General features: G+C 47.9%; 1 protein-coding gene across 1 annotated transcript in view; it reads left to right on the forward strand.

Moving 5' to 3' along the window:
• SYPL1 (synaptophysin like 1) overlaps positions 1-12,982 on the forward strand; it is a 32,341-nt gene extending 19,359 nt beyond the window's left edge. Inside the window, exons 3-5 of the mRNA XM_038741260.1 lie at positions 4,394-4,598; positions 8,832-9,014; positions 11,422-12,982. Of these exons, the coding sequence (XP_038597188.1) occupies positions 4,394-4,598; positions 8,832-9,014; positions 11,422-11,550 (517 nt within the window). The 3' untranslated portion in view covers positions 11,551-12,982. The remainder of the gene's footprint in view (positions 1-4,393; positions 4,599-8,831; positions 9,015-11,421) is intronic.
• The last annotated feature ends 1,035 nt before the right edge of the window (positions 12,983-14,017 follow it).

Genomic DNA, 14,017 nt, shown 5'->3' on the forward strand with positions numbered 1-14,017 from the left:
CGAGAGAACAGTACAACACAGGTGATAGACACGTTCTCTGCCCGCAGTGAGCTCACAGTCTCGGGGCATCAGGTGAATCGCAGGGCATTGGTTCATTCATTCAATCGTATTTATTGAGCGCTTACTGTGTGCAGAGCACTGTGCTAAGCGCTTGGGAAGCACAAGTCGGCAGCATATAGAGACGGTCCCTACCCAACAATGGGCTCATGAATTGCACGGTTTCTTGTACGTTTCATCGTGCGTTTTCCAAAGTAAGGTTTTTGGTATGTTGGTCCCTCTTGGGCTAGCAGTTGTTTTTTTCTTTTTTAAATGGTATTTATTAAGCGTTTACTATGTGTCAAGCACTGTTCTAAGCGCTGGTAAGGCGCTTGCTCTGCACACAGTAAGCGCTCAATAAATACAATTGATTGATTGATTATAGCTACAAGCTAATCAGATAAGACAGGGTCCCTTGTCTCACCTAGGGCTCACACTGTGAAGTGGGAGGGAAAACAGGTATTGAGTTTCCATTTTGCACTTGAGGAAACTGAGACACAGAGACGTGAAGTGACTTGCCCAAGGTCACACAGCAGGCAAGCGGTGGGGGGTGGGATTGGAACCGTGGTCCTTCGGCTCCCAGGCCCGTGCTTTATCCACTGGGCCACGTTCCGTCCAGCTGTGGCCTTAGCATCTTGAACCTTGGGAAGCTCTTCGTTTTGGATGAAATTTTAAGACGCGCATTTCTGTATGGGTTCTTCAGCCACGCCTTCTGCGTCGTAGCAGCCTAACAGATTTTCCGATTACCAGATGTGGATTCTAGGATCCCCTGAAGCCCTTAAAGCAAGAGTTTCCTGGTCACCTTTCTGTAGAAACATTCTAGGGAGGGAAAAGTCAACGTTGCTGTTTAGGGCAAGGCTGAGTTCCTCATGATGGGGCTCTTCTTTGCCCTTGCCGAGCTCTCGAGGAAGGCGGTGGCGAAGAGGCGACGAAACCTGGAGGAAAGTGGCCAGGGCATCAGAGAGGTCGTCGGAGGGGAGGTTGGGGGACCAGTAAGGTGTGAAGATGGAGAACCCAACGGGGGCTTGAGCCCGTGAGGTTGGGAGTCATTTACGCCCCAGGAAGAGAGGCAGTTAAGTCCCCCAGAAGCGACGTCACCCTCATCGATGAAGAGCTTCCCAAGAGGGCGGTCTCTGACTGGGCTCTGCTCTGTGAGGCCTTTTTAAGCTGAAGGGAAAAACACTTTCGAAAGCTCTGTGCTTTCCCAGATGTGGAAACATTTTGGATCAAAATTGGATGGGTCCCAGGGTTTCTTGTTTTCGTTTTGAAGACCAAAACTGTTGGCAAAATATATGTTGCGACTGCCCTGTTTCTAAGTTTTTTCTTTTCTGCATCTTGCAGTCAAGTTTCTGCTCCGTTTCAGCAGCTAACGGGATAAGATTTCTAATTCTTTTACTTTTTACCCAAGAACTGAGAACATATTCCTTTTTGCAGGATTTCGCCTTTTGGGAGAAAGGGGATTTTTTTTCTTCTTCTAAGTGGCTCTGCCACTTGTCTGCTGCGTGACCTTGGGCAAGTCACTTCTCTAGGCCTCAGTTACTTCATCTCTGAAATGGGGGTATGAACTGTGTCCAACCTGAATACTTCGTATCTAACCCAGCACTTAGTACAGTGCCTGGCACATAGTGAGCACGTAACAAATGCCATAAAAAAAAGACACTTTTTTTTCTTTTTGAGCATTAATCCCCAAACAAAATTGATTATCATATGTGCAGAGGTAGTCTACAATGAGACCCTAGAGAAGCGTCAAAAATAGGGATTTGGAAGGTGAGGGGGCGAGTCATAATGCGTGTTTTAGGGTCCCCATTCTGACTCTGGGAGGTCCTTGAACCCACCTAGGTCAGATACAGGCCAAGGCTGGAGGCAGGGATGAAAATCAAATTTGACTTGGGGGGCAAGTCCAAGGGGGGCAGGTTTAATGTCTGGCTTATTCTGCCTGGGGTGGGAAGTGGGGGCAGAGTGAGGCGTTCAAAGCTGCAGAGGTGGCCAGACTGTGGTTTATACTGCATCCCTGTGCATCCCCCAACAAATCTCCTGGCCGGAGGCCGATTCCTACCTACCAAAGAGCAGGAACATGGGCCGGCTTCCCCCGTAGTGCCCACCCTGGCTGGACCCAAGCCGCCTCACCGCGGGAGCTCCCGGCCCACTGCAGCCTATGCCTGGCCCACAGCATTGAACAGAGCCTGGTGCCACTTGGAACCAGGTGATCTGGCACTTTTTCCTTTACCGCTGCTCCATTACCAGCCTGCCCTACTTCTGCCCTGGCTGGAGGTGGACTCATGAACTGCCCAGAGTGCCGCCTTAATAATAATGGTGGTATTTATTAAGCATCTATTATGTGCCAGGCACTGTACTACGTGCCGGGGGAGATACAAGTAAATCAAGATTGGACAAAGTCCCTGTCCCACATGGGGCTCGCAGTCCTAATCCCCATTTTGCAGACGAGGTAACTGAAGCCCAGAGAAGTGAAGTGACTTGTCCAAGATCACACAGCAAACAAGTGGCGGGATTAGAACCCAGGTCCTTCTGACTTTTAGGCCCGTACCCTATCCACTGGGCCACGCAGCAAGGAGTGCACCACCAGAACCCCAGAGACACCCTCTCTCTTTAAGCTTGCCCTGGCTCAGGGGGCTCCCACTCATCCTGTTTCAAGAGTTAATTGCCTTCCCTCCCCGCCCTCCAAAGAGTATGTTGAAATACAGTAGTCCTTTTAATCAGAAAAGCCAGTTGGGGGGAGTGCTCTTATTAATTGCTTTTCCATTATTTGGTCCTCAAAGGATCTAGCCAGGAGACATTTAGGGGCAAGAGTTGTTGGCCAACATTTGACAGATGTGGAAACTTAGGTCTGGGGAATGAGTGGCTAATTTGCGGAATCACCTTGAGTCGTTGTTCCAGCCGCCTCCTCACCCCCAGCCTGGTGCCTTGTCAGACGGTCAGTCAAATTTATTGAATGCTTAATGTGTGCAGATCACTGTACTAAGCGCTTGGTAGAATACAGTACACCAATTAATAGACACATTCCCTTCCCACAACGAGCATACACTCTAGAGTTGGAGACAGACGTTTATAGCAATAAATAAATTACAGAAAGGTACACAAGTGATGTGGGGCTGGGAGAGGGGGATGAATAAAGGGAGTAGGTCAGAGTGGCGCAGAAGGGAATGGGAGGAACGGAAAGGAGGGGTTAGTCAAAGAAGATGTCTTGGAGGAGATGTGCTTTCGATAAGGCTTTGAGGACGGGAAGAGTCACTGTCTGTCGGATATGAGGCGGGACGGCATTCCAGGCCAAAGGCAGGACGTGGTTGTCCTCCGGAACCCCTGACCCCACTCTCAAATTGTACACTGTTCGTCTGATGGCCCCAGATCTGTTTGTGCTTTGTCACCTAAGGATGGCGGGGAGAGTACGAAAGTCACATTTTCATTTGGACCCCAGTTTTCATGTGCTCCCCTCAGGTGTCAGCGTGGCTCTCGAGTCACTCCCACTCGACAAGTTCCCAGAGGGCCCGGGGGATTTCTGCTTCAGGTGGCGTCCTGTCGAGAGCCAGGATTTCGGGGCGGGGAAAGGAGAGGGCAGGTCCCAGTCAGATTTCTGATTTGACTGGAGTACTCAGCCCCTCGGTTCAACCCAGAAACCTCCCCACTGCCTGCTGCCGAGAAGGTTCGGAGTGGGCGCTCAGCACGAACACTGAGTGTCCCTCCTCCCCACCCCCCGAAAGTCCTGCTCCGAGAAGACCCTTTCCCAGGGGCCCAGGCGGGGCTGGGGGAGGGGAATACCCGGGAACACCGTCACGTGGCCAGAGCAGTTCAAAAGCGTGAGTCATTCTAACCAAACCAACTTAATAAAAAGTGCACTTAAACGCTTCACGTGAATGCATTTTGAAATTATTTCAACATCCTTAATAGAATCTAGAGCCGGAAGAGACTTGGCTGTCTTCAAGCAATTGAAAACCTAAAGCTCCAGGACAGGTCCTCGTCTGGAGTTACTGTAAAAAAATCCCCGGGGAAGGAGGTTGCCTCTGCCCTGGATATCCTATATTATCCTATATCCTATCCTATATCCTAATATCCTATATTATAGGATATAATCACCCTTACACGGTACAGGATTTAATCAGTCTTTCAGTCGGAAATTTCCTCTGAACCATCTTGCTGAAGCGTAATCGCTTTTTCTCAAGTTCAGATATTGGACTCTTTAAGTTGGAGCAGATTTGTGGGGGGAAAAAGCGTAGTGAAAATCATTTTTGACCAGGTGGGTGCAGGTTCTTTGAATTCCTATTTACGTAGGAGAGAGAGGAGGAAAATCCTAGAGCCCCTCGGAAGAACTCTGGGACCCTACTTGTTGTCTCTTCTTTTTCAGGTTGAATCAGGCCAACTTTCATTCGGAACCGACAATGCTGTGTAACAGAACCTGGAGTAAGTTTGTTCTGATAGGAGACTTCTCTTCCTCTGCCCAGTTCTTTGTAACTTTTGCAGTCTTTGTTTTCCTCTACTGCATGGCTGCCCTCGTGCTGTATGTTGGTTACATGAACCTTTATCGGGAGAATCGCAAGATGCCGATGATCGTAAGTCCTATTTCCACTCTCTCTATGGGGGTGGAGAAGGGGGGCTAAGTGTACATTTTGTCGGGATAAAGCAGCGGTTTTCGATGTTACTTGTGGAATGCTGGAGACTCTGAATGGAAGCCCCTAGTGAGGAGTGATTATTGAGGTCTGACAACTGCCCAGTCACTCGCTCACTATAAAACAGATCCTTTAAAAAAGCATCTGTCATCCCTGTAAACATTTTTAAAAGCAGAAATGTTCTGATCTTAATTTTCCAATGCCCTTAGCCCTTTATTTAGTATTTACTTTTGGTAGAGAGCAAATCTTGTTATTCGGCCCAGTGTCACGTCACAGAAATTCCCCGTCAGTCCCTGAATATCCTTGTCCTTCGACCTACCATTGTCCCTGTTGGTTCCCCTGGCCCCTCACTCACATCAGGGAGTTCTTTTCTCCCCAACCTTTCTTAGCGGTCCCTGGCTCTCCAGCCTCCCCAGCTACCCGCTCCAGCAAGGCAAGCTCCTGTCCCTACTTCTCCCAGCCTCCCAGACAGTGACTGGCTCTGAGATGGTGCCCCGCAGTTGACCCCGTCCCCCAAAGACAGAGACCATCCTACTTTGTGTGTGGATCTCTTGTCTGGATTGCTTTTGTCAATAAAGTAACACATTTTAAGTCTAAAAATTAGACCAGGGTGAAAGGTGTCCAGACTCTTTAAATTTCATCAGAATCAGCCTGTGAGCTGGCCTGGGCATCCCCCTAATTCTCTGCCAGGAGGCCTCACTACCGTTTCGCCCTTGAACTCCCTGCTCTTCCTGAGCCGAAGCCAGGGCTGAGGAAGTTCTCCAGCTGGCCCAGTCTAGTGCTCTTGGGATGTTTTTGGCCTCGCAGGGTAGCCGAGCACCTTTAGGTCGGTCTTCACATGGTGCTAGGTCCTCCAGGCCAGAAATGGCTCTAGGGATGCCAGAGCAGGGCCGCCCACCCACCCACTCGACCAAACCTCTGGGGGGTCACTGTTCCCCGGTGATTTCAGCCTTACCCTCCCGTCTAAACTAGCTTCGGAAGACTACAGGGGCTCCTCCTCCTCCTCCCCAGGAGGCTAACAGGCTGGGAACCCTGCACGACAGAAAGGCAGAGAGGCTGCTGCTTCCGCTGTGGAGATGGGTTCCGTCGTCTCATCTCCCAGGGCCAGAAAGGGCTTGCCGTCCACGTTGGAGGAATTACCGCCCCAGTGAGATGGGCCTTGAAAAGGGCAGTGGATTCTCTCACCCTCGCCCTCCCTCCCAAAATACTAACAGAGCTGGCCAGTTTTCAATGCCGGGGCCACGCTCCTCTGATATTCTCAGAACCCCTCAAGTCACCAGCTACTGGCAATCGCTATGCTTTGTCATAAGAATCATCGACTTATAGGAAAGTCGGAGGATTGGTAGCTCCGTTCAGGTACCAGGTTTGAGGCTCTGGTTAGCTCAAACCTTTCTTTGAAGGAGAAGTTGAATTAATGTGAAAGCTGAAGGTGTTGGTGAGGGCGAGGCAGTAAAACTTCTTTTTGTGTTTTTGCTGCAAGGATCTTGAAAGCAAATATCTCTGGTAAGTGTGTGAAACCTTCACTGCCTGTCTTTGTCCATTTTCTCCATGATGGGTATGCGGAAAGTACCCTGTCATAGATGTCTTTTTGGATCAACTTCTTTTTTTTCTGTTTTTGAACAAATTCAGCACCTTGGCTGTTGATTGGGAGAGATGGGAGCGCGCAAAATGTCCGTTTCAAACTTGAGTTGGCGGAAAAGATGTTCAGCCAAGAACAGTGAATTTGGAATTTTCTCATCAGTTCTGATGAGTTTAAGCCTCCCACATTTAGAAAGGCTTCAAAGAAGTGAAGCTTTTGTGGGACCCCCCCAAGTGGTCCTGGGATTTTGGAGGCCAGAGCTAAAACCCCACATGCCTGGCCTTGTGTTCCCCTTTCTTATCCTGGGCCAATTAAAGCCTCCCGTTTTGTGTTAGTGAAAACGACTCCTAGGTAGGGCAGGTTGAGGGTGGCACCATGCTAAGTGTTGGGAAAGTGAAAACAGACATATTCCATTATGGTTTTCTCAATTTCCCTCCATTTTTATTTGGGGCCAAGTCGATCTTTGAACATTTTCTACTAGCCTGTTTCGTTATTGTCGACTCCTTGCCCGCCTGCACGTAACGCTGGTTTTTGAAGTAGTGTTCAAATCCATTTTCCCAGCATTTAGCACCTGCATGGTAATTGTGTTGAGATGGGATTTTAGTCCAAGGGCTCAGCCCTGAGATTGCCATTTTGCCATTTTTAAGAACAGCTCTGTCCCTTATTTTAACTGAATGAGTTCAAAGTGTTCTTTTTAAGTACCAAAATGGAATTGAGCTTCAAATACCGTTTGTCTGCACCGGGAAGTGGGCAGGGGCCACAGGGCTCCCTCCCTTTCCCCTGGGCTGCTCCTTTCCCCACTGCCTCCCAAGGTGGTGGGGGTGAAAGCGCCGCTGAAAATCACATGACTTGAGCTGCCCAGGCAGGCCTTCTCCGGAGCAAATAGCGAAAGGCTCTAGGGGAATGAAATCACCTTCCCAGCAAAGGCAAGAACTCTGAAGAAGGAAGGAGGAAACAGCGTGGCTTAGTGGGTACAGCACAGGCCTGAAAGTCAGGAGGATTTGGGTTCTAACCCCGTTTCCGCCACATGGCTGCTGTGTGACCTTGGTCAAGTCACTTCACTTCTCTGGGCCTCAGTTCCCTCACCTGTAAAGTGGGGATTAAGAGTGTGACCCCCCCCCCCCCATGTGGGACAGGGACTGTGTCCAACCTGATTCTCCTATCCACCCCAGTTTTTAGAACAGTGCTTGGCACATAGTAAGTGCTTAACAGGTACCATCGTCGTCATTATTGTTATTATTATTATTATTGAGCCCTGCAGAATGTGGAGCATCAGTGACAAGAGCAAGGAAGACGAGAAGCTACAGGTGCCCTGGCCTTGGTGGCCTTCTTTGGGATAGGATGGGAATGTCTGCCGTGCTGGGCCCAGGCCTGCTCCTGTCCTTACCCTGCCACATATGCTGCCATCTCTCTAGCCCTGCTCTAAAGGATAACCGCCTCCTTCCCCTTTTCATATGTAGTGATCACCTGGCCAAGAGAAAGGAGCCTTCTTGTTAAATCATTGTCACTTCCTCCTCAGTCAGAAACTAGATTGAAAACGCCTTGAGGACAAGGATCCCATCCAGGCTCTGTCCACTCTCCCTAGCGCTTTAACTGGTTCTCAGCACAGAGAAAGGGTGGGGTACGTTTAATAATCATCAAAGTAGTAATTTTGGTATTAAGTGCTAACTGGGTGCCAAGTACCGTATTAAGCGCTGGGGTAGATACCAGATATTCACATGGGGCTAACTAAGTAGGAGGGAGAACAGGGGTTGAATCTCAGTTTTGCAGAAGTGAGGAAACAGGCTCAGGACAATGAAGTGATTTGCCCAAGGTCACACAGCAGGTAAGTGGTGGAGTCAGGATTAGAACCCAGGTCCTCTAACTCCCAGGCTCAAGCTCTTTCCATCAGGCCACACTGCTTCTCTAAGTGTCCAACTATACAAGGTGTGTGAGCCCGTTGGTGGGTTGGGACCATCCCCATATGTTGCCAACTTGTACTTCCCAAGCGCTTAATACAGTGCTCTGCACACAGTAAGCGCTCAATAAATACGATTGCATCAATGCCGGGCTCTGTTTTAAATAGTCCCAGTCCCTTCCCTCCAGTAGCTTGATGCAACTTGCCCTAAAGTACCAGCAAAATATATATATTGTAAATTATTGTAATTTTAACAACTAGAACTAGGTTCCTCACTGGACTTAAAAATCACAAGCAACTTGAAATCAGTGTCTAATGCATCTTACTCAGACGTCCAGACTTTGGTACTTTTATTGTAAGAGTTTAAGAGGAAAGTGCATAAAGGCCTGATTCTTTTCTGGTTTGGGGTTTCTCATGACAAACGTGCGAAGCTGCCTATATCTATCTAATTCAGTCAAGGGTGAAATGCATACGTTTTTCTCCTTCCCCGAGTCCCAAATTTCTACTTGTCTGGGATGATCGTCATGCATCACGGGAATTTTTTTTCAATACAAAGCACCTCACAGGTTTCACTAGGCATTTTCTCATTCCATTTTCATATTTTTTAATCAATTCCGCTTAAGGTTGTGGATTTGTGCTTTTGAAAATGTCCTATTCAAGAGTATTCTTGTGTTTACTAAAATAATCGTTTTTGGTTTAGGACTTTGGTATTACACTTATCGCTACCTTTCTGTGGTTGGTGAGCACTGCCGCCTGGGCTAAGGCGCTCACGGATATTAAAATAGCCACGGGGGAAAGTGTGCTTCACGAGCTTGACCCTTGTAAGGGAATCGTCTGTCTCTTCGACTCGGTGTCCAGCATGGGATCCCTGAACGTGTCCGTGGTACGTATGGATTACTTCTAAGGTTCATTCATTCATTCAGTCGTATTTATTGAGCGCTTACTGTGTGCAGGGCACTGTACTAAGCGCTTGAAGTACAAGTTGGCAACATAGTTGTTTGCGTGCAGTTGTGGAAGTTTAACGGTTGCTCTGAGCCGCCAAGAAAACAAAAAGAAAGACACCGGGAGCTCTACAACGGCCACGACGTCAGCTCGGTATTGTCCTGAGTCACAGTAATATGCTTTGTAATTGCGCGGGCAGAATAAGGTATTGTAGACAGTCAGTAAAGCCACCTTGTAGCGAGATCCCCTTTAGAAAGAAGAACCTGTGTTACGTGTAATAATGGTAATAATGGTATTTATTCATCACTGTCCTAAGTGTAGGGGTAGATAGAAGAAATCAGGTCAGGTACACTCGGGGCTCACGTTCTCAGCGGCAGGGAGAACAGGTAACGACTCCCCGTTTTACAGTTGAGGGAGCCAATTTGAGGGGCTTGCCCAACGTCCCAAAGCAGGCAAGTGGCAGAGCCAGGGTTAGAACCCAGGTCCTTTGGTTTCCGGGCCTGTGCTCTTTCCACTAGGCTACGATGCTTCTCTAGTGTAGGAAAGGCACTATACCACCCCCCTGTACCCCCCAAAGCCCCTCAGAATCAGGTGGGAAAGTGTCTTCTGCATCTTTTTGAATTTCTAGACATCGCTGCTTTTATTGGAAGACTATAGGACGGAAGTGTATTTTGAAAATTACCATGCTGGGGTTGGCTGCCATTTTGTTGTCAGTATAAGGGGTTCGTATTTTCATTGTTGATGTTTCATAGTCAGTCCAAGTAGTAAATGGAAAATGCTCCTGAATAGTAGTAGTAGTAGCCAAGCTGTACTGGAATTGTATCGTTTTGGGACAGCTTGACATGGGTTTTTTTTTTTTTTCAAGGGACCTCTTGGTGCTATTATGTATTTTGGGTGGGTTTTTTGTAATGGTACTTGTTAAGCGACAAGCACTCTTCTAAGTGCTGGAGTAGATAAAAGTTAACCGGGTCGGACACAGTTCCTGTCCCCGAAGGGGTTCACAGTAGGAGGGAGAGCAGGTATGCCCGTTGTACAGTTGAGGAATCTGAAGCGTAGGGAAGCGAAGTGACTTGCCCAAGGTCCCACAGCAGGCACGTGGCAGAGCCGGGGTTAGAACCCAGGTCCTCTGCCAGGCCGGTGATCTTTCCACTAGGCCACGCCGCTTCCCTCGTCTTTGATTTCAGAGCCGAGTGTTTGGGAATCCTCCTTGCGCTCCACATTTCTCCCGTCCGTCAGGTGATGTGAGGTTCGCGGTGCCCCTGTGGAGAGCGTCGCCCCTCCGACTTGGATGGGCAGGAGGAAACTGGTGCAGCCACCCCCCGTGTCGACACTGGGGAATGTTGTGTTGCAGCTTCTCTCCCGACTGGGTGCTTCACAAGCCACCATTGTCCTGGCATCTCAAAGGGCACTGTCAGCTAGACGAGACGGACTGCCTGGCAAATTTTTTTTTTTTTGAGTCTTGTGAGACTCTAGTAAGGGTATTGTTAGAGATTCATTTGGGGGGTAAACACCACTGGCTGGGGATCAATAGATGTGCCTTTTCCAGAATCCGCATTTCAGTTCATTTAACGCCCCAGGGGGAGAGAATGACTCCATCTCCGCCACTTTCCATCCACTCTTCCTCCACCTCCCCATCCCCCGAATCAGGAAAAGCACCACTCGACTTTCTTTTCTGATTAAAGGGTAACCGACGAGGGCATTCATTCAATTGCATTTATTGAGCGCTTACTGTGTGCAGAGCACTGTACTAAGCGCTTGGGAAGTACAAGTTGGCAGCATATAGAGACGGTCCCTACCCAACAACGGGCTCACAGTCTAGAAGGGGGAGACAGACAACAAAACAAAACATCTGATGCTGCAGAAAGCCCAGAGCAGGAAAAGCCGAAATCCGCGGTCACCGTTCCATTTCCCCATTCTCATTTTGGCAGGGCGGAAGGTGGGGGACTGAAACTTCTCGGGTGTGGTTTCGGAGCAGGTCACTCCCAGTTCTCCTAGAGCCAGGGGTTTACCTTCTTGGAGAAGCCTGGGGAAGAAGGAAAACTCAGACCATAGTGCCAGACTCGCTTCTGACACCGCATCGTGCCCGTTCCCCAGGCAGGCTGGTGTTTTTGGAGAGTTGTTTTTCCTCATTCTCCTGCAAAACCCACAGCGAGAACGAGCGTTTTGGAAGAAGCAGCGTTTCCAATCCTTTAGAGGGGAGAGTAGACTCCATAAATGCTCTCAAACTCTCAGTAAAGCAATCAGACCCAACTGGGATAGGGAAAAGGTGAGCCCGAAAATGAAATTAAGATGCCTGCATGCCCCAAAATGCCGGTCTGAGATCTGCCACTCTTCTGATTTGCTTCTAGGTCTTTGGGTTTCTGAACATGATACTCTGGGGAGGAAATGCTTGGTTCGTGTACAAGGAGACCAGCTTCCATAATCCATCAAACGCTGCCACTCATGGATCCGGAGGGGTTCCTCCTGCAGGGATGTAATGTGAGAGAGATCTACTGGGCGGAGGATCCGCTTTACAGCCTAGGGCCGACATCTTGAAGCGTCAAATTTGTTTCTAATGAAAGAACTGGCTTTTTCAGTAAATTGGTTGGTGGAAAAAAAAAATTGCTTTTTTTACTTAAAAGCATGTGCCTTAGAAATTCAAGATGTAAATGTTCCACACTTTATAACCTTGGAAGTACAGGGGTCGGTTGAGATTGTATACCTTTTTAAAAATGCAGTTTCTTCAAGATGTTTGCATAGCAAAATGTTCACTTCCTGAGCTTTGACAAGCATGTTGATTCAGGAAGAGGTTGTGTACTGTCCTTAACGGAATATTCACAAGGAGAAACTGCATTTGGATTAAGCACTACTGTAAGTTTGTACAGTTCACTCGCCTTAAAAACCTGTTTGGGGTTTTTTTTTTTTTTTTTGGTTTTTGGGTTTTTTTTGTTTTTTGGTTTTTTTTTTAAAGGCTTGATCGCATAAATGTATAGTCTTGCCACAGAGCATTTGGTTCAACTTTAATCTAAACAAAGTTCATGTGGTGGTAGGAAAATTCTTGAAATGCAGAGCTGGAGGACAATTCTTGAAATGCAAAGATGGGTATCTTAATAGCCTGCAATACTTCATTAGTTGTACAAAAAGCTGTTTGGGGAGAGAGGTTTGGAAATTTTCTTGTGTGTGTGTGGGTATGCTTTCTGAATAAGGTGAGTTCAGCAATTCTGTCTTTGAGGCTGGGGAGGGTGTTCCATTGTGCCGTGGGGAGCGATAGGTTTCTAGAAGCCCATTTAATTGGGATATAATTTGACTGGGCACTTTCTAACTCTGCCAGCATACTCTTAGTTTGATTGGTGTGGTGTCCTGGGTGTGCTACTCTTGTGCAGGGTGAAATGCGATTTCCAGATTAGTTTAGCATGGCAAGCTGCCGTTTTTGACACAACCCTGGGGTGGGGAGGGGAAATTACAGATCGTTTTAGGAATGGTGGACAGCTCTTTGAAAGCGCTAAGCGTATTTCAGAGCCTAGCCAATTAAGTTACTGTGAGAAATTTAGCGCTTATTATGAGAGAAGAATGGGATTCAAGTTTCACATTTCTTAATGCTAGTATTCTTATTACAGAAACAGATTTTTTTTTCCCTCGATTATGGCCTCAAAGTAAACAGGAGCACAATAGATAAGCCTTATGAGGAGGACCCATTCTTTGCAAACTCATTTGGGGGTTATCCAGAGTATGAACACGTCCCTTCAGAGTTTTGGTCACCTTTACGCTTGTTTGTGCAGGAAAATGACACTCCCTTCCCCCATGATTGTTCATCTGGAGAAGCACATCTCACTTTGTTTTCGTTTTTGTTGCCTTTATCCTTGACGACTGTCAATGAAAAATGGATGTCGTTTATGCATACCACGTAATTAAATGTTGAAGGAAAATTAGCGCAGTGACTAAAGCCTCGGTTTCTTGAAGCACGTGAAGCCTGTACACATGACCTGGAGCATCTGGGATTGGAGACACCCCTACTTAGAAATAAGAGACAAAGTTTGGAGTCCAGTGGTAAAGGAAACCAGTAGCGAGGGCTCCCCTCTCCCACCCCCAGCCAGGATAATCCAAAGTCCAGGACAACCAGAACCTTACCAGTGTTGTAAAATTTGTAGAGGTTGCTGCTGTTAATTATTCCTCTCCCCGCTCCACAGACTCAGGGCATGTTAGAATCAAGAGGCCTTGGGGAGGGTAGCGGGGCGGCAGTCCGGTCTGAGAGAGAGGAGTTTAAAGATGTGATGGTGTTCTGAAGGCATTGGCCTGCTGTAAGGTTCTCTATAAAGACTGGAAGGCAGTTTTTCAATCAGCCGGACCATGCAGTTGAACAGACACATTCCCCGCCCACAACTAGCTTACAGTCTAGAGGGGGAGACAGACATTAACAGCAATAGACAAATTACAGATAGGTACCTAAGTGATGCGGGGCTGGGAGAGGGGGATGAATACCACAGTCGGCAGAGCGACTGTCGACTTTAACCTCCTCCTGCGAAGTTTCATAATTTCACTTTCAGTGCCTCATGTGGTTAATGTTGTGGTGTTTTACTTGGAGTCTGTTTCATCAAGATTCAGTGGTAGTTTGGCGTTGCTCAACCAACAGCATGTACAGCGCACAGAGGGATTTCGTATTTTGCTAGAGGTTTGGAAATGGGCCCCTGTTGATAGCCGTGGAAAAGCATGCCCCTTGATACAGCTGTTCACGAGACAGCCAGATTTTCAAGGCATCTAGTACCCCTGCATGGGAGAAAGAGGCATTGGAAAGTCAGGCCTAAATTGATCCTGGGATCAGCCCCATGGAAGTCAATGAAAACCTTTCCCCAACCCATAATGGGTTAACACTACATCTCACTACATCTACATCTGATTCTAATGAAGAAATTTTCCTTAGGCACCAGCCAGCCAGGGAGGGATCAAAAGACAGAATTCGGATTGGTG

The sequence above is a fragment of the Tachyglossus aculeatus genome (genome assembly GCF_015852505.1).
Source record: "Tachyglossus aculeatus isolate mTacAcu1 chromosome 12 unlocalized genomic scaffold, mTacAcu1.pri SUPER_6_unloc_1, whole genome shotgun sequence".
Classification (NCBI taxonomy): Eukaryota; Metazoa; Chordata; class Mammalia; order Monotremata; family Tachyglossidae; genus Tachyglossus; species Tachyglossus aculeatus.